General features: G+C 40.7%; 1 protein-coding gene across 4 annotated transcripts; it reads left to right on the top strand.

The window, feature by feature from the left end:
- The first annotated feature begins 517 nt into the window (after positions 1–517).
- Positions 518–24,140, top strand: git1 (G protein-coupled receptor kinase interacting ArfGAP 1). Of its 4 annotated transcripts, none has more exons than XM_058413441.1 (21): positions 518–1,004; positions 6,893–7,026; positions 7,117–7,229; positions 8,479–8,584; positions 8,785–8,871; positions 9,958–10,088; positions 10,220–10,314; positions 10,768–10,810; positions 11,338–11,364; positions 11,811–11,859; positions 12,596–12,668; positions 13,220–13,317; positions 14,040–14,151; positions 15,046–15,173; positions 17,416–17,568; positions 18,224–18,502; positions 19,794–19,874; positions 20,000–20,076; positions 20,193–20,363; positions 20,874–20,937; positions 21,232–24,140. In XM_058413441.1, the coding sequence occupies exons 1-21, from the start codon at positions 953–955 to the stop codon at positions 21,445–21,447; spliced, it is 2,289 nt and encodes a 762-aa protein (XP_058269424.1). In that variant the 5' UTR covers positions 518–952; the 3' UTR covers positions 21,448–24,140. The 4 variants fall into 4 exon arrangements, with proteins under 4 accessions (XP_058269424.1, XP_058269423.1, XP_058269425.1 ...); XM_058413440.1 differs by having other exon boundaries at positions 18,224–18,508; XM_058413442.1 differs by lacking the exon at positions 11,338–11,364 and having other exon boundaries at positions 18,224–18,508.
- Positions 24,141–25,507: the final 1,367 nt, after the last annotated feature.

Below are 25,507 nucleotides of genomic sequence, written 5' to 3'. Positions count from 1 at the left end.
TTAGACATGTGGTCATAATGCTATGCCTGGTCTGTGTATTCTGTAAAAGCCTATACTATTGCTGTATGCACATGCTCAGATGCTGTTCATGACAACTAAACAAATAAATAAAGAAATAAAAACAAAAGAGAAGGGGGGAAAAAAAACCTTGTTACACTTGTATTCCAGGGAAAGTAAATGGATGCCTTGAAGGGGTTTGTGGGCGTTTCAAATTTGCATATTCATTACATGGGGATTTCTTTATGAGGATAAAAGTACAGGCATGCTTTTGTGCTCTTTTTTTAATTGTCTAATGGTATTTTGCAAACTTGCCACATCAGGTAAAATATCTAGGGTAGAAAAATGGTTTCGAGCGACTTTTTTTTTCGTGCAATTTTTAATTTTTTTTTTTTGCTATTCACAGAAAGAATAGCAACTTAACAAAGTCAATTATCGAGGACAAATTCATACAGTAGTCACCTGTGTGTGTGTGTGCGCGCGCGCACGCGTGTGTGTACTGCCTCCCCTACACACACTGACCCGCGAGCTGAGCAGGACGTCAGAGGGAGACAGTATGCAGCCTGCCACAGCCTACAAGCGCGCGCAGGCTGCTACATGTAAATAAAACGCCTTGATGTGTTTTTCTGCTCGCGGGCTCTGCTTGAGATATGGGGCTTGGGTGATGATAATAATACAAAATCAGCGGGCGAAAGTGGTATACAGATCTATATCGCTTACATTGAGTTATCGATCAGACGCTAAGGGAGTGTTTACGTGGATTAAACTCCGTGGCAGAGGGTTAGTGAAAACGGGCTAGAGCAGGGAGAGGAGCTGGAGCATCGGGAAGCTTTCCGCCGGCTTCCGGACATTCGGGGCGGCATCAAAGCTGCAGTCGCTGCGAACTGGAACGACGAAACATCGTCGACATTGGACTGTGAATCGCGTTATATCGTAAAAGCTGGCGTTCCCTAACATGTCCAGAAAAGTCCAAAGAAGTGAGGTGTGTGCAGACTGCAGTGCGCCAGGTAGGTTAATTTACGGTTCAAATCGCGCTTGGTTGAGACTCAACGCTGTAGAGCTGACACTAGCTGCCTCAGGAGGAGGAGAGCAGCAGGCCCGCGGCCCCTCTTACTGCAAACGGGATAAGAAACAGCACAAAAAGCCCATAATCAGTTACCACACGGCGTTTATTGTTAATATGTGTAGCGTCCTTGTTTTTTTTAAACACCAGTTCGTTAGCTAGACTAGCTAACACGCTGTGAACCCATTGGCTCTGATTTTGGCTAGTGTATGTCGAGATTTTATGGAGCTAGTGCTTGTTGTTAGCAGTGAAGCTAGCCTGGGAACACTAACTAGCTATCCAGTGGTTCATCCGTGTCCCTGTCACTTAATGCACATATATATAGTCGAAAACCCACCTTTATAAGTAGAATTAACATTACACATACTGGATTTTGTTTGCTTTATACGTGTTTCCTTTCCAAGTTAAAACGCAAATTAGGCTAACGTTAGCTAGCAGCCGCTGTTGCGTATCGTTCTCTTCATACCGAGTTTGTTAACAGTCACTAAAAGGTGTTTTCACTAATTGTGGTGTGTTACTGTATGACTGAGAAGTGTCAGGGTCACAGTTAGTTTTTAATTTTTAGTAATGTTGTGTAAATAGTCACTTAAATAGTCAACCTTAAACAAAGCTAGCTAGCTCGATAATTAGCCAGCACTGGTCCTGTAGAATAGTTAACTGTCAAACTTGGTTAGCTCGCTAGTTCTATGTTCATGTTTGTTCAGCCTCTTTTAGGTTTATTATCTATATTCCTTTGTTACAGGAACCGTCCTTAAGTGTGAAACTTTTCCTATCCCAGTGTTAGCTGTCTAACTCTGCTGTTAGAATAATTTGCCAAGCTGAACATAAAGCTCATGTAACTTGTAGCTGGTTATAATTTTAGGTTTATAAGGTAGCCTGTACATTACTCTGTCCTTCTTTGCTTAACCCTTATAAAGAGTCTTCATTCTTTTATATCACACATTAAGATTTGTAACACCACGAAATTTGTCAGCAATTTGTCATGACTTGTACTTTACAAGTTCACGATATAACGTTTCACCTTTATTTTAGCTAGGTTGATTCAGTGAGAGAAACACACAATTGTCAAAAGTTTTGGGACACCCCTCCAAATCATTGAATTCAGGGGTTGGGCCAGTGAAAGGAACTCTTAATGCTTCAGTGTACCAAGACATTTTTGACAATTTCATGTTCACAACCTTTTAGGAACAGTTCGGGGATGACCCCTTCCTGTTCCAACATGACTACACACCAGTGCACAAAGCAAGGTTTATAAAGACATGGATAAGGGAATTTGGTGTGGAGGAACTTGACTGGCCTGCACAGAGTCCTGATCTCAACACCTTTGGGATGAATTAGAGCAGAGACTGCGAGCCAAGCCTTCTCGTCCAACACTTCTCAATGCCTGACCTCACAAACTGCGCTTCTAGAGGAATGGTCAAAAATTCCCATAAACACACTCCTAAACCTTGTGGAAAGCCTTCCCAGAAGACTTTAAGATGCAAACGGTGGGCCAACTCCACATTAAATTCATGTGCATGTAAAGGCAGACGTCCCAGTTTTGGCCTGGCTCACAGTCTCTGCTCTAATTCATCCCAAAAGTGTTCTATCGGGTTGAGGTCACACCAAACTAGCTTATCCATGTCTTTTTGGGCCTGGCTTTGTGCACTGGTGTGCAGTCATGTTGGAACAGGAAGGGGTCATCCCCAAACTGTTCCCACAAAGTTGGGAGCATGAAATTGTCAGAAATGTCTTGGTATGCTGAAGCATTAAGAGTTCCTTTCACTGGAACTAAGGAGCCAAAAACAACACCCGAATTCAATGATATGTAGGGGGTGTCCCAAAACTTTTGCAATATCGTGTATTTCTGATGTGAAAGCACCACAGTACAGAAGTACTGATACACAAGATGGGGGGGGGAAGAAATAAAATGAAATATAATTGAATTGTCTTCAAATTTCAAATAGATTAATATTACACAGTTATTACTCAGTGTATGATTTGATAATATAACAATAACAATATCATGATAAAGCACGCTATACACATTCCCAAAGCATCACTAATATCATAACGACTGATGCTGATTGTCAATGTTGTACTTTCCCCATCTGTCATGTGCTACATTATCTACTTATCTAGACATAAAATAAGACATTTTGTTTAGATACAGCACTATACAAACCTAAATCTTGTGGATTCAGGATATTGCGATATAAAATTTTTTGCTTATCTATACTGTTTATATTTCTTTGCTAGAAATATCAGACATAATGACATAAGTGGTATCCCATGAAATTTTCATCAAATCATTTTTGACGGAACATCTTGTACGACAGTGCTGTTGAACTCTCGAATCTGATTGGTTATAAGATGTTGATTAATTGTCTATATCAGCACGGCTCTGACAGGAGTTTGAGACAGCTTTATACTAACTCCTTCTTCTAATACGCTGCCACACATTTCACAGTGGATGTGCTACATAGTCTTGAGCTAATAAACAGATTAAAAGCATTTTTTTTTAATATAGAAACCGTGTTTTTAACAGTGTTATAAAGCTTCCTGTAAGGAGATATATAACATTTATGGAAGGAGTCTTGGTGTCAGTGTTGTGTATGTTTTCTGCCTGCATAAGTCTTAAGGACAGATGACTTTTTTTTTTTTGTTTGTTTAAAATGACAAGCTGTAATTTTTTTGTTAGGTTATTAGACTTAAATAACAGAACTGAAGACCGGCTGGTCATGTGAGACGGTTTGTAGCTGCTGTCACATAGTCACAAGTGATAACAGGAATTAACTCGTCCCGTGGAGGTTCTTCATCATCACAGCATATTGTTTATTAATAAATTGAAGTACATTACTGTGGTACAAGTGTGCAGTTTTAGGAAAATGTTCAGCTGTTGGTGTAGTAATGCCTCATGACCGAGCACTGTGGATTATTTGCATCTAGAAATATGCCTTATCATGGTTTATTCCTTAGATATTTGCTTTTTTTGTTTGTCCAAGTTATAATCATATATAGGGGTCTTGCGGCATTGGCTTTGCGTCTGTGACTCCCATCTGCCCCTTGGGGAAGGGGGGCCACTTTGGCAGCTGCTCTACACACAGCTGCGCTCTTTTCAGGAGTGTTTGTGTTTCTGTGTGTCTTTGCTCCTTCCATCTCTCCTCTCAGCTCTCCCCTGCACTATAATGTCTGCTGATTTATAGCCTTTGTGTTATTGACTGCAGTTCCCCTGGCCAGTTACCTGCCTTCAGTTGTCAGCGCTGTATGCACGGTCGTAAGCGTGATGGCGGTGGGTTGGCTCTCGATCGAATGTGTTAGTGCCTGCAATGCTGCAGCTCCTCTTGGTGCAGCTGAGCAGCGTGTAATTGTCGCGTGTGACATGCCGGAGGAATGTAGATAATAGTGTGTTGTGAAGTGGGGTTGAGTGCATCAGCTGGAGCGGATGAATGTTGTGCTGCGGTGCTGAGATGGAAGGATGGCTGTGGAGCATCCTGTCACTTTGTTTCATGAGAATAATCAGAGAGGAATAATTGCAGGCACATGTCTGTGAAAGGCTTGGTTACAGTATTGTGTGGGTGAGTATAACTATTCGTGTGAGCTAAAGTGTGGTTAAGATGGAGGAGAACAGAGCAGTGTGTGTATGCGCTTGTGTGCGCATGTATGCGTGTGTGCACATGTGTGTGGCATACTGTGACAGGGCTCCAGACTAATGTTTTCTTCAGAGCCATTCTGAAATATCCTGTCAGCCATAACATAGAAAGAAAATTCCTGCACTGAATATTTAATTGGCTGTATTAAATTACTAGTATTACATTTGTTTGCAGCTTCTTGTCCTACATAGCTTCGTATGTTTTGAGTTATTTTTAGCTCAGTTAACAGATTGCGTTAAACCTCTAAATACACACTTCAGAAAGCCTGGAACTTTCGGGTTTTTTTTTTTTTTTTTTTTTTTTTGTTTCTTTTGTTTTTTTTTTTTAGAACAGTAGGAAGATGAGGGCATTATAGTTTTCAGGATCATCTGAGGAACACTTCTGTTTCACCACCATTATTGTGATACAAATGACACATCGCAGTAGCCTACACCGAGAAATTAGCAAAAGTAAAAGAAATGCAAGTGTAATCTTGTGTTTTGCACCACAGTATGTTGTAAAGCTCATTAAGCTAATCTTCCGTCATTGACTTCTGCTCTGTTTTGTTCATATGTCAATATATCCTCACACACACGCACACACACACAGTTGTCAAATGGAAACGTTTCATCCTGGAAGACAGGTTGTGCTGTAGAATGAACATAAGATCTGCGTTCTGTTTTTTGCATATATATCGAAGTGTACATTTAAACTGATGCTGCCAGACTGTATAAGGTTGGTGTGTTTTTAGCCCTGAGTACAGGTAATACACTGACTGCGTGGGAAAGTGCAGTGTGTGACCTTTGAATCCTGATTGTGGACTGATATAGTGCTAAAAATTAGCCACCTCTTCTGCGACGGATCAAAATCATTCATTAAAACGGACAGCCCCACGTCCCTTACTGTATAAATGAAACATTTTTGATTGTATATTGTGCATAAATTCAGTTGAGTCTGAAGATTTGTGTGATTTATCTGTTGCACTCTCACAGAGCTTCAGCTTCAAATAGCTTCAATTCAGTTTTCACCATTGCTGTAGTTACCTAGTCTTAAACTTAACCCTACATTTTAATAATCACAGATCTTACAATAACGTAAATGACCATTTCTCTCCAGTCATTTTTGGAGGAATGAATTTAATTCTGTGTAGCCAGCATTCTTTGTTTTTTAACCTCTTCCCACAGTTGCATTACTGGACAGGTGCATTCGACACCTGGATTATAGGATGCTTAAGAGTTGTAATTAGAATACTCTGTCTGAGAGAGCACTTTCTTTGAATAAAGGATTGATGTGTTATTTTGCCTGACTTATAGCAGTGTTTTTTACGGTGCATACTTGGGTATACCTGCAACCCTCATTTCAGCACTTTGTCTGTCAAGCACTTGACCGATCAGGCATAACATTATGACCTAATATTGTGTTGGTCCCCCTTTTGACCCGTCATGCACTGTGTATTCTGTCACCTTTCTATCAGAACCAGCATTAACTTCTTCAGCAATTTGAGCAACAGTAGCTCGTCTTTGGATCACACGGGCCAGCCTTCACTCCCCACGTGCATCAATGAGCCTTGGCCGTCCATGACCCTGTCGCCGGTTCACCACTGTTCCTTCCTTGGACCACTTTTGATAGATACTCACCACTGCAGCCCGGGAACACCCCACAAGAGCTGCAGTTTTGGAGATGCTCTGATCCGGTCATCTAGCCATCATAATTTGGCCCTTCGTCAAACTCCCTCAAATCTTTACGCTTGCCCATTTTTCTTGCTTCTGACACATCAGCTTTGAGGACAAACTTTCACTTCACCTGTCAGTGGTCATAAAGTTATGCCTGGTCAATGTATTTACTCAGTCAGTAACTTGCAACCAAATGAACCTATCATGAAATGTTTATATTAAACTACTGATGAGTAGTTAGTTTAAAACTAAACACAGACACTTAGTAGTGTGTAAAGTGGGATGCTGACTAATTTTGTATTTGAAACAGCTGAAAGAGAGAAACGTACCTACTTAAGTAAACTTGTTAACATTAATTGTTTTACCAAATAAGTTGCACCTGTACTAGGTAGGTGTAATTTGTAGGCGTAATTTAATTTATTGTAACTTAACAGTTTAATTCATTGTGTAATAATATTTTTTTCTTGTTCTTTACCCTTTAAAACCACTGCAGCTGAAGTTAAGTGATGGAATGTGTCATTTCTTGTTGCGTTTCTCTGCCTTGGCAGATCCGGGTTGGAGCAGTATAAACAGAGGAGTGCTGATCTGTGATGAGTGCTGCTCTGTTCACCGGAGCCTCGGACGCCACATCTCCATCGTCAAACATTTGCGCCACAGTGGCTGGCCACCTTCCCTACTACAGGTATACACAAACGCTGTACCACCTGCAGCACCCAGAACAAGGCTCTTGTTAATGCAGTCAGGATATATAATTTCCGTTTGTATATTTCAGATGGTGCAGACGCTGGCTAGTAATGGTGCTAACTCCATTTGGGAGCATTCACTGCTGGACCCTGCGCAGGTTCAGAGTGGTCGCAGGAAACCTAACCCACAAGATAAAGTCCAGTAAGTCAGATGTTAACATCCCTAACATGTTTTGTATGGTGAGAGTAAAAAGCGCCACGTGATTCAGAAGCTTTCCGTTTAATGGTTATAAGATAGCCCCTTTTTATATCTCATAGTATTGGGGTCATTATTAGACCTTATACAATTTCTCATTTCCCACGGCAAAGTTGGGTCGTTTCAGACAGACAATACTACACTCATTCAAAAAATCGAGTCCTCTTGGAATTTAGAGTTTACACGAGCTCTATTACTCGAGCCGAGATCATTTGCTGTACAAAGGCTATATTTAATAGGTTTTCCAAGCAGGATAACGTCTTGTTCTGTGCACTTAGGGTTAGCTAAAATAGGCTAGCTAACTACATTATATTGTATCCAGCAGGGTTTATTTCACTTCACAAAAGTGCTTCAGCTGACAAGTTGTTAGTGGCTAATTGTTAAGGATATGTATATATATAATACACTGGCTCAGTGCAGTTTGTTTACGCTCACCTCATGTTGTCTCTAGATATTTTTTCCTTACCTAGCGATTGCTCATTGTAGTGTAAGTTGTTGCTGTGTGAAGCGAGCAGTGAACTCCTGAGTTTCAGGTTTAAAATGTTTTATCTGGTTATTTAAATTGTAGGAAGATGCTCCAGTACCTCCTCTTAAGATTTTTGCAGAGCACAGTTTGCTTTGCATTGATGGCCATCATTAATTGTGAAACAAATTCAAATTACAGTCATTCTGTGCCATGTAATCTTTAACACAACACCATACACCAAGCTTAGATCACATGGTACTGGATATTGGTCTTGGAGAATTTTTCGAGAATGAATAAATGAGCACAGTATCAGACTGATACCTGATACCAGTATTGGTATCAATGCATCCGTAATTTTAGCACGTGATGTTTTGGAATGAAACGTCACTGACAAGAAAAACACCATCCTCCTTATGCTCCTATCAGTCAGTCAAGATAATGTTACCTGTTTAAGTGCCGGCATAATAAATGATGGATTAGATCAAATGATGGAATGGATGATAAAATGGACAGGGCTGAGAATGGGGTCTTCTATTCATTTTCGTAGAAGTACATTGGGAAAAATAGATCTAATAGATTTAATAAATAGAAAGATGGGAATATTTTATGGACTGACATGGGTAAATGGAAATTTGAGAATTTTCTGCTTGTTTTATTTATTAACCAGACAATGCCTGTTGTATTGTATGTAGATAATGTGTCAGCTATATTTTTTGCTTCGTCCTATAGCCCCACCAAGTCAGAGTTCATTCGCGCCAAGTATCAGATGCTAGCCTTTGTCCATAAACTGCCATGCCGTGATGATGATGGGGTCACCAGCAAGGATCTCAGCAAGGTGAGGAAATGCTGAAAGGTCAGCATAGCCTGATGAGAGGCAAAGCCTATCTCCCTTCTCCCAAATGAGGAATTAACAGACAGTCACTACAGGAGGCACCTTAATGCTCTTAATGAGGTCCTGCTTGAAAATAATGCAAGCTCTTTCTGTTGAGTAGCTATGATGATGCACAGAATCACTTTCTCACTTTCTGCTTACAGCAACTACATTCGAGTGTGCGGACAGGAAGTCTGGAGACGTGTCTGCGTCTGCTGTCCCTTGGAGCTCAGGCCAACTTCTTTCATCCTGTAAGTGTTAATACTTGTAGCCTGTGGGCTGATGAGATCTTAGTGATTCTATATAATGGAAGATGGGTTTTTAGATGAGACCAGAAACCTGAAGTCTTCACATGGATTACAGTTGACTTGGTGAAACGTTTCAGAATTGCATGATGGAAAAACACCACAAACACTCTTAATGTGTCATGCTTTCTTGTGTCAAGATCCACAAGCTAATTATTATGTATCAAAAGTATACATGTTGTGTGTGTATATATATTGTAAAAGCAATTTATTTATTTATTTTTTGCCTTTTATTTATTGATTTTACACCTATATCCTCGCTTTTGGAATCTTTTATGTCTGACTGATTCACTGTGATACATATATGACCTGAATGACCTTTAGTCACTTGGAGGGCCTTAACCTTGAACCTCAGTGAAGCATGACCTAACATGGTAAAAATTATCTGCTACATATTTAAGGGTCATATAGGTTTCTTAACACAAATCAGCATGGTATCATTTTTACTATGTAAAATATCTTCCACGATCAGACAGTAGCACCTGCATTATTTGGGATGAATGCTCGTGTTACTAGTCCATTCATGTCACTACTGTAGTGACAATTTGTGTCACTAATGTTCACTCTGTCCAGTAGCATGTTGCATATGAGACATACAGTCTCAGAAATTTGACCTGTCAAAGAAGAAACACTGAATATGAGCAAAATAACTCGTATGTACTCATACTCATAACTGAAGGGTATGTCCATACGTTTTTTTGTTTTTTTTAAGCATTTGGTTGCCGTACTGTGAAAGTCCTTATTGTTCTTTCCACTGTTCATTATTAATATATCTTCCACCCCTGTTCATACAGCATGTTTCCATCAAAATGTAAACAACTCTCTGAAAGTACTCTGGATTATATAATGTAAGCCCAAACTCAACACTGTCATGGACACATAAAAAAACAAAAACAAACAAAAAACAATTGGTGTATGGAAATCCAGCTACCCTTCAGTTCAGTATCTGTAGTACACTAATGTCAGCTCAGTAGCCTGGGTTGCTGTAGCTGTAAGCTCATGTTCTCTCTCCCTTCGTCACACTGATTGCAGGAGAAAGGCACCACTCCTCTGCATGTGGCTGCTAAAGCAGGTCAAGTCCTGCAGGCTGAGCTGCTTGTGGTGTACGGAGCTGACCCCGGTGCGCCGGACATAAACGGACGCACACCCATGGATTATGCCAGGTACAAATAGACTTCAGAGTCCCCTGGAATTCCCTTCTCCTCTTTTTGGCTGATTTTATTACTCTTGCTAGTAAATCATGCACATTTGCAGTCTCTTGTCTCAACCCTTATTGTGTGTATTTGGGACACAGGCAAGCAGGCCAGGTGGAGTTAGCTGAGCGCTTGGTGGAATGTCAGTATGAGCTCACAGACAGGCTGGCTTTCTATCTGTGTGGCCGCCGTCCAGGTAAACTCTCAGCTGCTCTTCTAAGAGCGGGGGGTGACCTCACTCTGGACTAACTCTTACTTCAGGGTTTTTGGCCAGGTCTGGAAAAGACAGAATATAAGGCGTTACCAGACCTAAGTAAGTATGGAAGCAATTTGGAATATGCAAGATGCCAAAACACTAATTCAGACATAGCATTATTTTCTGCACCGGTATAGCACGACTCATTTCATGTTTTCTTTTTCATGATACAGTTCAGTCTTTAAAGTAAGCCAAGTTCACAAACCAACGATTTTCAAAGTTAGCAAGAAACCTGAGCTTAGAAAGTCTGCGAAGTTTTGGAATCAGTCTGGAAAACTGAGCCTGGGAAAGATTTGGCTTTTTGAGAAAAGGACAAGAACCCTGTATGACAAAAAAAATAGTCATGAAAGATTTGCTAATAAGCTGCAACATTTTATCTGATTTATTTTGCAGATCACAAGAATGGACATTATATCATCCCTCAGATGGCAGACAGGTATGGATATGTGTATTTGTGATTTTTTTTTTTATTACTGAAATACAATTCTGACTTGTGTATCTGTATAAGTAGCATTGATTATGAAGTTAATGCTTTGAATGCCACTGCATGATGTACGTGTGCCGCCTTCATTTTACTACTGTCTCACAGTAGACACACAGCACCAAGCTTCTGTGCCAGCGATTGTATTTGAGTGTGTTGGCCAGCAGGTTGCGCCATGCCATCAGTCAGTTTACATCAGTGCACACTCCTGCTTTAAAGCTGACTACTGTCTGAGGTTTTATGGTCTCTGCTACTCACAGCAAGATATCTGATAGTCACACTTAACTGACCTGTGCTGCAAGAATATTTATATTGGGTCAATCCATCTCTGTCTCACTTCCTCTTTCTGTTTCTCTCTCCTGCCCTCTCTCTCTCTCTCTCTCTCTCCCTTTGTCTGTGTATATGGATATCTTGGTCTTTCTTTGGCTGTCTTTCTCACACATTCTCTGTTTTCTCCATCTTGCTGCTCTTTGTGGAGGCAGAGCGCGCCCTAAGTGCCCAACACAGAGGTATCTCACCTTCTTCTTATTCCCCTCTCCATAACCTCTTTTTTCCCCCTTTCCTCTTCATATGTCCTTTATTTGGATGCCAGTGTCTGGAGAGATGAAGCAGGCGAACAGAGCATGGAAACTTAAATATCTGTGATATTTCTAATCAGTTATGTCATTTGATTCTGCTTTTCTACCACATGTATCTGATCTTGTGTCTGTTGGTATCTCAACAGCCAGTTCAGTTAAGAGACATGGAGTGCTATGTTTAAGAGAAATTCATCAAACCTGAGCTCCTGTTCTGCCTACTTTGTTTTCTTTCTGACCCTGACATCTCTCCTGCCCCAATGTCATGTTCCATCCATCCACCCTGACCCTTTTTTTCTCTCCTCCTCTCTCCTCATCTTTCTCTGTCTGTATGTTTCTGGTGTCCTTTTACTCCTGTGTCTGTGTCTTTGTCTGTGTAGCCTGGACCTGTCTGAACTGGCGAAGGCCGCCAAGAAGAAACTTCAAGCGGTGAGTGTTCAGGATGTTGGCCTCTCTTAGCGCTTTTTTCCATTGACAAGTTGCTGGTACTGCTTCTGGAGCCGGTGCCTGACCTAGAACCACGTTGCATTTCTCCACCACAAGAACCAGTTTCAGATGCCGAAACTGTGAACTTGGGATATCAAGCTGTTTTTTTTACCACCATCATTTGGTTGCCATGAAAACAACTTTAGAAACTCGAAATAAGACTTGAGCAGTGCAAGGGATTTAAAGGTTGTTATGTAACAGACGATTTTCTGGCAACAAACTGAATGTGCTAGCACCAACAAACTTCCTTTTGAGCAGTTCCACACTTAAAAATACGTGGGTCATAGCATCCGATTTTGGACAACAGAATATGTACTCAGTTCGATCAATAACTTTGTTAACTACTCCATGGCTGTTAACATTATGCCATGGATACTTAAACTCTCACATGAGTTTACTTAAAAGTTTGGCTCTAGCATCAGCACTGCGTCAATGGAAAAGGGGTATTTGTTATGGCAAGAGCCCATGTTGACCTTTTAGCAAAAAAGTGGTAGATTTGCAAATAGTCAGTTGTTTATTCTTTAAATGATTTGTTGGTTTGCAGTGTTTCTCTGTGTGCTCCTGTTGTCTGTGAACACCTCTCTCCTGTTTCTGCTTACCTTTGTGCTTCTGGAGAGCCTCAGCACTACACTCTGAAATTTAATGCATTGTATTGATATTTTGTTTGTGTCACACACAGCTAAATAACCGCTTGTTTGAGGAGCTGGCCATGGATGTGTATGATGAGGTGGACCGCAGGGAGAACGATGCGGGTATGAGACGTTTCTTTTTTTCCCCTCTTTTTTTCCTCCACAATTTTTTTTTTCTCTCTCATCACTTGATGTTGTATAAACATTGACTATAGAAGGCACTGGCCAAGCAGTCCAGCTGCAGGGAAGGGAGGGAGGCTGAAGGAGGAAGAGAGGGAGGGAAGCTGGAGAGAGACAGAGAGAGAGCAAGAGGGAGAGAGAAAACAAGTGAGTCAGAGTGCCTCAGGACTACTCTCCTCCTCCTTCTCTTTTTCTTTCTGTCTCTCGCTCCCTCCTTCCTCCTCTGTGAGGCAGGCAGGAGTCGTGGCAGCTGGGGTTGCAGGCCGAGTCTCTGCAGGTAAGCAGCACTAGGTAGAAAGCAAGGGGCCACACACATACACAAGCAGTCAGCCTGTTTTATTTCGTCATTTTGAAACAGATTTCTTTTAACCATGCTGCTTCTGTGTAGGACTGTGTATGTGGGTGTTGGGAGTGGGTGATAAGATGACCTTGCTTTCAGTATTGAGCCACATTTTTCTTTCTGCTAATGCTTTGCTTTTCTGTAATGCTCACAGTGTGGTTAACGACTCAGAACCATAGTACGCTGGTTACCGAGAGGAGTGCTGTTCCCTTTTTGCCTGTCAACCCCGAATATTCAGCCACACGCAACCAGGTAATACACACACACACACGCACACACAAACAAGTTTGTTGTCAGCCATCCTGTTGTGAAGAGCCAATGAGAATGCAGCCCTGATGTGGGTGAACAAGCCTGGATCAGGTAGACTTTAAGGAAAAATTCAACCCGGAAAAAGAGGAGGACAGATCTGCCTTGATATTTGGGCTGTATGCAGAAAGGAGTAGTGCGGTACATAAAAGCCCAGGCCTAAAAATAGTATGTGGTTTTACAATGACATAGGGCCTATGCTAACCACTGCACAGAAGAAGGAAAGAAGGAGAGGGAAAGGGCAGTATGACTGGTAGCCTCCTTTACTCAACATTTCCACGCCAACTCTCACTTTCTCTTGTACTTTTTCTTGCTCTTGTTATACTACTGCCTTGACTATAATAAAACTGTTGTGGCTCTACATGCAGCATATTTTCCATCTGGTGATTAGCCAATCAGAGCATTTCCTGTTTGCTGTGTTTTGTATTTATAAATCATGTAGGATTTTCTTACACACCATGCAATTGGTCAAACATTGTGCACACTGCCACGTCAAGAATATTAACTACATTTTTAGCTTGTTTTTTTTAATTTTTTTTTTTTTTACATATAATATCTATATTAAGACTAAATGCTGTAAAGGTGGTGTGACTGTGCTAAACATGTACTGTATGTTATACTTTTTTTTTTTATCTGGCAGTCTCTACAAGTCAGTTTTCTCTCCACAGGGCCGACAGAAGTTGGCACGCTTTAATGCACGAGAGTTCGCCACACTAATCATAGACATTCTCAGCGACGCCAAGCGGCGGCAACAAGGCAAAGGCCTGACAAGTCCCACTGGTGAGAGATGCTTCATTCCTTTCCCATAGCTTAAAAATACAGTCCTGTTTTTTTTTTTTTTCTTTTTTCAACCAAATATTTGTATATGTGTGATTATAGTTTAAACACATTTCAAAACACATAGTTTAAACACATTTCCCTGCCCTGAGAACAGAACCTGTTTTCTTTGAACTTATAATGACTGAATAAAACAAGCAATATATCTTTTTGCAAAACATATTTCTGTAGATAACTAGATTCTTCATTCAAAGGTATTTGCAAATTAATCTCTGAATCTGTACAATCTGTAATCATGAAGATTGCCTCTCTTTCCACCTGCTCATGCGTGGGTACCACAAAACCTTCACGGAAGTATAAATAGCCATAATTAGTGTTTACTGTATTGCTTTAGTATTGAGGAAAATCTGCTTAACAGTTTCATATACATTATATTCCGTCTGATCTCTCACAAAGATCTATATAAAAGTTATAGATTTGAATTTTGCTTAATAAAGATATTTTAACCGTTTATTTCTAGCTTACTGCAGTTGCTTGTGCTTTTTAGAAAGTACTACATACTGTCATAGAAGGAGCCACTTGTGACTGACCGACTTGGCAGATGTTCAGCAACAGACCATTTCATATTGCTGTAGGAATTACGTGAGATCATCTCATTAGCTCACCACTGACGGTTTGGGTACATAGGGTTTTTTTTTTTTGTCTTTTTTCAGTATAGGGAAAGGTGTTTGTGCACACATGTGCTCCAGCTGTGTTGCAGATGATAGGGTATTCTATTTGCTGTAAATATTTGCTTAAAATAATAAAGCTGGCAGCTTGAGGCTGAAGTGATCTTGCCAGCTATGACTCTGTGTGCTTGTGTGTATCTGGGTGTTTTACCACTGCTGTGTGTTTCAGAACCTGTAGACGTGAGCCAGGCAGACGATGACCAGCACGACTATGATAGCGTAGCTTCTGATGAGGACACTGACAGTGAAATAACTGCACAGAACAACACCAACGCTCAGCGCAACAACCGTGCTAAGGTCAGCTCTTCAACATGCACATACTGTAAATCTGCTGGAAGAACAATGGTTCAGTCGGAGGCTCAGGAGAAAAGAAAGGGTGTCCATTTTGTTTGAGGTTTTGAGCTTTATATCAAGCAGTGGGACATATCGCAAACATATCACAATGCCGTATTAAATATTTTGCCAACTAAATATTTGAAGGTTTTGCTAACAAAGCTCCAGCAAGGGTATTGGTATAGAGATATGTTTTGTCCAGCGTTAATAAAAAGGTATGGATTTGTTATAAAGATCCATCCCGAATCCTTCCTGCTTAAAAATTCGGTTAATCCGTTTGTCTGTGTAGAGACTGTGATGGCCTCTAATGTTTCAGAATTATAGATACTGATCTCAGAGTCAGGTGGGTTTTCTTTTGGTATGACATTTAAACCATTTGAAGAAGTTTTAGAATATTTTGATGTGCTGTTTGTACACTATTGACCAGAAATCCCTGGATGCCTGAAAATGTAACTAACATTATCGCACATATACAGTGCCACCACCTTAGTTGCATCAAATCTGTACATAGCCAAATGCAGCTCACTCCTTTATTAACTATCAGTCAATATAGCTCTTCCATGATAATGCTAGACCCTATGTAATGCCACTTAAAATATACTACACAAGTAGGCCCTTACATTAAAGAAGTTGTTTCATCAGGATTTCTATGGAGACAATATGTGCAGTAATATTTTCCAGCATCTCAAATTATGACCATTAGCTAATACCAAAAGTCCACTTGAATGGACCTGGTTGTGGTTAACATTAACCATAAAAGAAGCCAGATGTGATCGATGTACAGCTAAGCAAATCTAAGCACTGATTTCAAACAGTATTGAAACTGAACAAGTCGCCACCCATATTTCTCTGAAAATATTTAGATCGTTAGATTCATTCATTAAATTAAAAGGGCCTCCTTTCTTCTTGGGCCCCAGGCAACAACTAACATTAACCTTTAGCATAAATCGTATCATGTATCACGCTGTCAAATTGCAGAGCCCTGATATTAGATTTAGCTAATGTGGTCCATAGAGCAGCAGCAAGTTGGTTCACATCTTGCAGCCTGTCCCAGCATGCATTGCAGGAGAATGTGCAGCCCTACCTCATACTTGTAGAATGATGAAAAGGCCGAATAAGTAATGATGACAGTGAGCTATTGTTCTGCAGCTGGAAAGAGGAAGCTGTGTCTGAACATGCTCCCTCCCCACACAGGAAATGGCCTGGCTGAGCCTGAGAGTGTGCTTCTTATCCTGCTTAGTTCTAGAGATTTGCTAGCACTGTTTGTTTGTTTGTTTATTAAATTTGTGTTGTACAGTTTTTTCATGGAAAAGAGACCCAAGTGGAGAGAATATCTTCACTTGCTGGAACACTGTGTCGCTCGTATGCAGGCACACGCTGATTATTATTTAAAGATGCTACATTTAGGTTTTTGGAATATTGTAGTTTCTAGTTTAAGAATGCTGTTGCTAACTACTTGGGAAGAACATTTATAACGTGGGACGTGTTGCACCCTTCTGTGCAGTGCCAAGTCAGTACATCTTTAGAGAGAGTTCATGGCTCCATCCCAAATCACATCATGTACACCAAGAAGTATGCCAAAATAGTACATACCCACTGGGGTCGCTAAAACTATTTTGTGCAGTATAAGTGACTCAGGATATCATTATCTGTTGCATTTTCCACAATATTACAGAAGTATTATTAGAATACATTTTTTTGTACAGCACTGTCTCTTGGTTACTTACTAGCAAGTGCAAAAGCAAAACCTCTTAGTGTGCTGTGAGACTATAGAGGAGAAACTGTTTTATTCTGTAGAGTAAAACAGTAGTCTTTTTGTCTATCTGCTTCTGCTATGCTGATGGGCACTAGCATTTTGTTACCGCTGCAATTCATTTATCAAACCAAGATCTAAGGGCAACTATTTCTTTGTTTTATTTGTCAATGAATGAATGGAGTCTCATATGAAAGATATTCTGTCTCATGAACATGTAAAGCTATTTGAACAGCATGTCCAGTGTTTCCTGCTAACCTAAAATATGTGGTCATCTCAACCCTCTCTCAGCTTTCTGTCCCATAGACATTTCAGCTCTTTTTGTGTACCACTGTGTTGATTGCATAATAGGTATTCTGTTTTATAAGCAACATTACATTATTCCAGAAGACTGTGGGGAAACCCTGGGGACATATAAATACTTCAATATATTTTGATATTTATTTATTTCAGAGCATGGACTCTTCTGATCTGTCAGATGGACCGATCACGCTGCAGGAATATCTGGAGGTGAAGAAAGCCCTGGCTTCTTCTGAGGCCAAAGTCCAGCAGCTCATGAAGGTCAACAACAACTTGAGCGAGGAGTTGAGGAGACTTCAGAAAGAGGTATGAGCATATAACGAACTGACCTGTATGATCAGGGACAGATTAATGAACAACTGCAGTCCATTCTAACCGGTCTAATACTAGTCTAACTGGTCTAATACAGATTTGAAGACTACAGTCTGTAATGCTTAAATTAGCCCTATTGTTCCTGTACCTGATTGGAATTATTTAGCCTGATGATCCACAGTGTTTGCTGAAACTGCTGTGTAGATAAGTAAGGATGTGAAAATCATCAGGTATAGAAGGTAAAATAATTAGATATTAATTGTTTGATGTCTGCTGTTGCCTGATTGTTTTTTGAGTCCTCAATTATTCATCGGTGGACAGTATTTCTCTCGCTCTCTCACACACAAATGCAGAAACACTGTGATATTGCAGTCTTGCCCAACACTTGAACAAATGTGTACACACACCCATTCATATGTGATTACATTATGTGCTAAACCCTCCCTGAGAATGACTCCTATTCACTCTCATACACTCTAATGCATCCATCCCTCCCATTATGACAATGTTCTCTCAGCATGATGACGCCCTTACTTGTACCTCTCTCAAACCCTTGTGTTGGAACCGACTCTTTGTGTTTTATGTGTTTTATGTTTGTGTGTGTGTGTGTGTGTGATTCTGGCTGACCCCCACCCCTTCGTCCCTGTAGATTTCGCGGATGCAGACGGAGAACGTAGCTCTAAGAGGGGCTCAGGCTGGGCCTGTGGGGGCTCTGGGGGGTGGCAACACGGCCCTTTGGCCCACCGGGGTAAGAGGAGGGGCAGGAGGAGTGGGCAGTGGGGACTCAAGCTTGGCTCCACCCTCCTCAGCTCCTCTGCGGAGGGACAGACAGGCCTTCTCGATGTATGAGCCTGGGGTGGCCGCCCCCAAAGCCCTCGGCCCAGCACTGGACTCCCTGAGCAGCCACCTGCAGCCCCTCAGCTCCAGCGTAAGTGTGAGTGGCTCGCCTGATCCCTGAACTCTGCCCTGTTTGACCTCTGTGTTAACTGTCAGCCTTCCTATCTCTTTTTGTCTGGGTAGCCTGCCACTTTTTGCCTGGGCAGCCCATGCGTACACCTGTGCTTGTGTGTTTATGACTGATTAACACTGCACACTGCTCTTTACTGCCACCTCATGGTCACACATCAGCACAATTTGCACTTTTTTTTTGGAAATTACTCCAAATGATGTATTTTACTGAAAAAAGTTGTATGCTCATGATCAGGAGCATGAACTGCTTTTTTCAGTAGTAGAGGCAATGTGGTGTATCCACTTTTTAGGGATTGACTGATGCCAACAGTAGCTATGGCTAATATGCCAAGAGAGGCTGTCTCAAGAGGAGCTTGTCTTGTGCTGGGAATGTAGACTATAATTGGTTCATGGAATGTATGGGTGCTTGTTTGTCTGACCATTGGACTGAATTGGTGTGAATGTCTGGATTTTCTTTTCTCTGCTCTGTTACCTTTTAATGACAGGTTGTCATTACGGGATGCAAATTGCGAGTTGGCATCAACACAAAATAAATACTTACCACCATGGCTATGCTAATGAAAGACTGTATCACAAAGCTTCAGTTGTTTGCCTTAGATAATATCAGTGTTCCAAATATCAGCTTCCAAAATACAGAAAATATGTTGGGGCATCAATTTGTAATGTGGCAAAATGCAACCTTATATGAAATGGAAACGTGACTATGATGGGTCATAGCATGACTGTAGCCTTAGGAGATATACTCTAATTATACTAACTCCTGGGAGATGCTTACTCGTGAGTTGTGTCTTCTTATATGGTGGAGGTTAAGTATTATTATGCAGTAATGATTTTTACACTTTCAGATGGGTTAAACGTCTGTCTTTTTTTTTTTTTTGGTGTTGGATTTTTGTTTCTAATGAATTTGATGTCATTTTGTGTTTTATCTATATTTAAATGAATACTGTTTTTTGTTACTGATTGACTTCTTAAATAGACTTCTGCAACCCCTTTTCCCATGTTCTGAATGCTCACAGGTCTTCCAGTTTTTCTTCATTCTATCTGCCTGATTCGGTCGGTAACATTAACCATATCTTTGTCTTTGCTTCCTTCACTGCTGTAAACTGAACCTGGCAGTACATTTAGATCACTATAGTGCTTGACTTACTTTTCTTGGAGTGCTGCAGAGGTCTTCCTTCAGTTTTTTCACCTGTCTTTCTGGCTTTCTCCAGCTTTGTCAGTAAACTTGTGTTGCTTGCTTCGATTTTTAGGTGCGAAAAGGGGCTACTGCAGGCCCCACCCCTTATGGTGGACCACACATGTCAGCCTCCATGGAGATGGGCCGCTATATGGTAAGTGAATAAAAGGTGTGTTAGTGAATTCAATCAGCTTAGTTTATGGTTTTGAATGACTTTGGCCTGGTTAGATTTAATTTGTAAACTGATGTCACTTTGACATACTGTTCTCTCTGCTTTAGCCTCCTAAGTTAGAGAAGCATGGTAGTGGCACTGACAGTGACTACGACAACACTCAAACATATGACAGTTCCATTGGGTGAGTGGACCCTGTTTCAGATTTTTGCTCATTTGAAATCCTTAACTGTAGGTCGTTTTATAAGCTTTCTAACGATCAGTGATGGTAAGTGCCATTGTGTGTGGGTGTGGGCACAGCATGGGCCGCAGCAGTGAGGAGGAGAGCCGAGCGGAGGTGGAGGATGCCGGAGATGTGGGAGAGCCAGATCCTACACTGCCCTGCACAGAGGATGTCATCCTGAAGACTGAGCAGGTTACCAAGAACATCCAGGAGTTGCTGAGAGCAGCACAGGAGTTTAAACATGACAGGTGGGAGCTTCACCCAAACACATTCACACACTCACAAAACATGGACCCTGCAGATAGTTGGTTTAGTGTATTAGTGGATTGTCTTGACTATGAAACATGTTTTGTTTTGTTTTGCAGCCAACCACCACTTTGAGTATAAAAAATTGGCTCATTTATAATTACAGTGCATAATAATTCCAAGATTAGTCCAATCATTAAACACAGAAACAAAAGCAGCTACATGTAAAAAAAAAAAATAAAATAAAATGAATGTTTTGTCATACAACAATTTCCTGAGTTTGATTAAAATTGCTATTACATAAAAGTTGCCATTTTTTTAAATTTAGATTTAAGAAGCTGAAGCATTTTGTAATCGTCCCATTTTATTTTTATTTTCTTATTTACTTGTTTCTATGATGTTGTGTTTTGTCTTTTTTCCTTTTCAAATGTGAATTGATAATGAGCTATTTCCCTACATTTGTTTCCTGTGTTTTGAATATTGTGAGTAACAGTCTGTGTGCTTGGTTTTAGTTTTGTGCCATGCTCGGAGAAGATCCACTCAGCTGTGACGGAGATGGCCTCTCTCTTTCCAAAGGTCAGTGAATGTCTCCTTTCTCCCTTTAGCTCAGGGGTGTCCAATCTTACCCGCAAAGGGCCGGTGTGGGTGCAGGTTTTCATTCCAACTGAGCAGAAGCCACACCTGAGTCTACTGAAAGCTCAAGATCAGTTGATTAGCCAGCTTGGAATCAGGTGTAGCTCCTGCTTGGCTGTAATGAAAGCCTGCACCCACACCGGCCCTTTCTGGATAAGATTGGACATCCCTGCTTTAGCTCATTCTATTAAACAGATCTGAGTTTCTGACCTCAGTGTTTATGCTGTGCGTCCTCAGAGACCAGCTCTTGACGCAGTGCGCGCTTCCCTGAAGCTGCTGGCCTCTAGCGCTTCACGTCTGCAGGTGGAATGTCGCAAAGCTGCGCCCTCTGAGCCTTCGGCAAGCGCTGTCGATTACCAGCTCCTCACGCAGCAGGTCATCCAGTGTGCCTATGACATAGCCAAGGCCGCAAAGCAGCTCGTCACCATCACCACTCGCGAGAAGAAGCAGTGACCCGGCTCAGGGCTTGATGGGTGCAGGGACCTGATACAGAAAACAGGACACACTGGTGGTGGAGGAAGGAACTGCAAACAAATAGTGGGTTGAAGAAGATAAGAAAGAAATGAATGATGGGAAAGGATGGACCTCAATGGGATGGGTGTTGAATGTAGGGAATGATGATAGTCATTTCATGAATGATGATAAAAGTAAGAATCACATCTGGGGGTGGGGGGGGATGAAAGAAAACAAAAGGAAGTAAATTGAAGCTCCATGCACGTTGCACCACCAACGCAGAGAGGGGACAGCTAATGGGAGACCCTTATCGGAGCGGCTCGAATCATCTCACTTCTTCTCTTAATCTTCTGTTATTGGGATCCCTCTTTACACGCACCTTTCATTCATCTTTCTCTCTCTCTCCCGCTTGCTCTCTCTCTTTCTCTCTCTTTCTTGCTCTGTCTGACTGTCTTGCTCTCTGTTTCTCCCTCACACAGTTATATGCGGATGTCTCGTATGGACATTTCATTTAACACACACACACACACACACACACAAGGTCTGCTCTTTCTCATCATTTTTAATTTCTTTAATGTTTGTTGATTTATGTCTTCTTTTATATGCCACTCCATTGGCCTTTACCTCTCGGGACAAAAATGTAGACTTAAAAACACTTACACTGGAATTATTGTAATGTTTATGACTATAGTTTTTTTTTATTATTATTATTAATGTTATGGTTATCGTTGCCATTGATGTTTTTTTTCTGAATTTTGTTGAATATGTATTGTTACTGTTATTATTATTATTATTATTATTATTATTATTATTATTGTTATTATTTTGTTATTTCATTGGCCGAAAATGGAAACACTCAGCTTTTATTCAGTATTGGGATCCTCATGATCTTACAGAACACACTTGTACTCCAGGAAGACGTGTAGAAATCTTGATGTCTGCATTCACCATAACCAAAGGAAATAGCGATGGTAATGAGGACACTGTAGCATTGATTAGCAAAGCATTTGTCAGTGTCTGAAAATAAGGTCAGCTCTCATTCTTTTGGTGATAGAATCATTTCTTCATTCATCTCACAATTCACAATCCCTCCATTGTACGATCATATCGTAGATGCTGCAGGTTTGTTGGCACATTCGTTACAATGCCTGTGTTTAGGAACATAGAGGTCCACTCTGGTAGGACGGTTCCTCTCCAGTTCTTCCACTGTACTTTCTTTGAGAGTATCGATTTGGCTTCTTTACTAGTGTAGCAAGTTAGAGAATTTTGATGTGAACTTATTTTTTGGACCAGATTTTTTTCTTCTATGAAAATATCAGATTGAGTATACTTCATGTTTATATTATTTTCTTGATTGGAAAGCATGTGTACTGTCAGTGTAACAATGTTATATAAGCTATAGGGATGTGAGTGCTGATGGTGGAAGGAGACCATTAGTTTTCACTATCCAGGCACTTCAGCAGGTTACAGTAATGGGAAAAATGACAGCTGTGCTGTATAAAACTCTCCCCTAGTTGATTCTGGTGTCATAAAGCCAGTGTGTATGAGACTGTAGCCAGCAGTCAGGGCCCCCAACCTCCTGCTGAATACTAGCTATAGAGCTCAAAGTACAACCAAGATATTTTAACTGATGATTACTTCTCGATATTGTGGGGTTGGTAAACTGGAGCTTTCAAAACATGTATACCAAGCACTATTAATGTTTTATAATTCTCAGGCTTCTTTTAGACAGCTTGTCACATTAGGTTTTTCACAGATTCCTGTTTAGTGTTTATTCAACCAGAACTTTTTCAGTTCTTCTTTCGGACCACATCCACATTTCAGATGATTGCATACTGATGGTGTCGCTGACCAGACAGCTAGTAAAACAATTTGTCTTATCTTACTGTCTAGGCACAGTCTGTGTCACATCATGGCATCAATACTCTTTCAGTGTTATATTTTTTGTTTTTCTTTTTCTTTTGCCATTACATAAGCCTTAATTTTGCTTCTCTCAACCTGTCCAATTTTCCCTGATGTTTTCAACCATTTCATGCACTTGCCTTATTTCTTTTTCAGTCTGGGAATGGGATATTGTTGTCCTTAAAAAACAAAAACAAAAAGCCATTTGAGCGAATTTATCATTTACTTTGCACATCTGTGTGTGTGTTTTTTTTTTTTTTTAATAGCTATGTGACGTCCCTTCCAGTCTCTTTCTTCCTTCTGGGTAGTGCATATGAAAACAAATCAATGAGTATGTGTTACACATATTACTAAGTTTGCCTTTTCACAAGGCTATTTTACCATGGCTTTTTGGGAGATGTTTACCCAGTTTATTGTGACCGTAGTTAAGAAGTTAGCACCTGATAAGATGGAGTGTGTGTGTTGGGAAATGGGAGCCTTAGCGCACACAGACTTCATGATCTATCCAGCACAATGTTGGGCTCCTTTAGAGTGAGTTCTGTAAGTTTAATGTCTGCCTTGTCCCATTCAGCCTCATGCCATTATACAGTCAATACACACAAGTACAAAGCCTGCACACACACACACACACACACAAAACGTCCACATCTTACTTCTGCATAGTCTCTTCTTCAAGTCAGTCAAACACACTGCACTGTACTCATCATAACTGTTCAGAGATGGCTGATGGGAGAATTTCTTTTAGCAGCGTTAATTGTACAAAATAAAGAAATTAAACTAAGCAAAAAAAACCCCAATTAAATCATAATAGAAACTCGTAAGCTGTACATTTGTAATAAAGACAAAAATGGTAATTGTCCTAAAAGAATGCTTATTTGTATATATTTTACTTGTCAATTGTTTTGTTTTCTCCTTTTTCTTCCTTACATAATGCAGGAACTGGAATAGATTTGGAAGTTTAGCTGCACTTTGTTCACTGACAAAAAAACAGAGTGTAAAACATAATGGTTCTCAAAGTGGGGTCCAGAGACCCTCAGGAGTCAAAGGCGTGGGATCTTTTATTTATAAATAATGTCAAATTAGCAATAACGAATTATGTTGTATTCAGTTGAAAATTTTACAAATAAAAAAACTAGCTCTGTGGCCATAAATAGCCAGAATATTAATGTATACATTTGATTAATGAGCATAAGATTGAAATGGTTGGATTAGTTCATAAAATGAATCTGTGCTTTAGAGTCTCTTGGAAAACGTTTGAGAATCCCTGACAGAAGCAGTGACTATATCTTTTACAACATTTAATCCACATAAGGTTGAATAGCACCTAGCTGTGACATACCGAAACTACAATACATGATTTCAGTCAGGATGGTGGAGTCTCAGAAAATGGATAGCAGTTATTAGCCATTTCACCTTAGTTAGAAAACATGCCTGGTTTGGGAAACTGTTATTCTGCTCCAAGCCCATTGCTCAAGTTCAAAATGCATGCCTTATCAGCCTGCTGCTCAGGTAAATAGCAAAGGGTTAGACTTCCATGCAGGAGATTGCATGGGGATGTGATAATTAAAGAATATTATGCTACGTTATATACGTTAAGAAATACACAATATTGCCAAAGGTTTTGGGACACCCCTCCAAATCATTGAATTCAGGTGTTGTTTTTCAGGGGTTGGGCTTGGCCCCTTAGTTCCAGTGAAAGGAACTCTTAATGCTTCAGCATACCAAGACATTTTGGACAATTTCATGTTCGCAACACGACTGCACACCAGTGCACAAAGCAAGGTCCATAAAGACATAGATGACTGAGTTTGGTGTGGAGGAACTTGACTGGCCTGCTCACAGTCCTGACCTCAACCCGATAGAACACCTTTGGGATGAATTGGAGAGGAGATTGTGAGCCAGGCCAAAACTGGGGTGTCTGCCTTTACATGCACATGAAGTTAATATGGAGTTGGCCCGCCCTTTGCAGCTATAACAGCTTCAGCTCTTCTGGGAAGGCTTTCCACAAGGTTTAGGAATTTTTTTCCATTCCTGTAGAAGCGCATTTGTGAGGTCAGGCACTGATGTTGGATGAGAAGGACTGGCTCGCACTCTCTGCTCTAATTCATCCCAAAGAGGTTCAGGTCAGGACTCATGAAGTTCCCTTCATGTCTTTATG

Source organism: Hemibagrus wyckioides, linkage group LG17 (assembly GCF_019097595.1).
Source record: "Hemibagrus wyckioides isolate EC202008001 linkage group LG17, SWU_Hwy_1.0, whole genome shotgun sequence".
NCBI lineage: Eukaryota > Metazoa > Chordata > Actinopteri > Siluriformes > Bagridae > Hemibagrus > Hemibagrus wyckioides.
The sequence above is the reverse complement of the archived record's forward strand: the minus strand, read 5'-3'. Positions and strand labels throughout refer to the sequence as shown.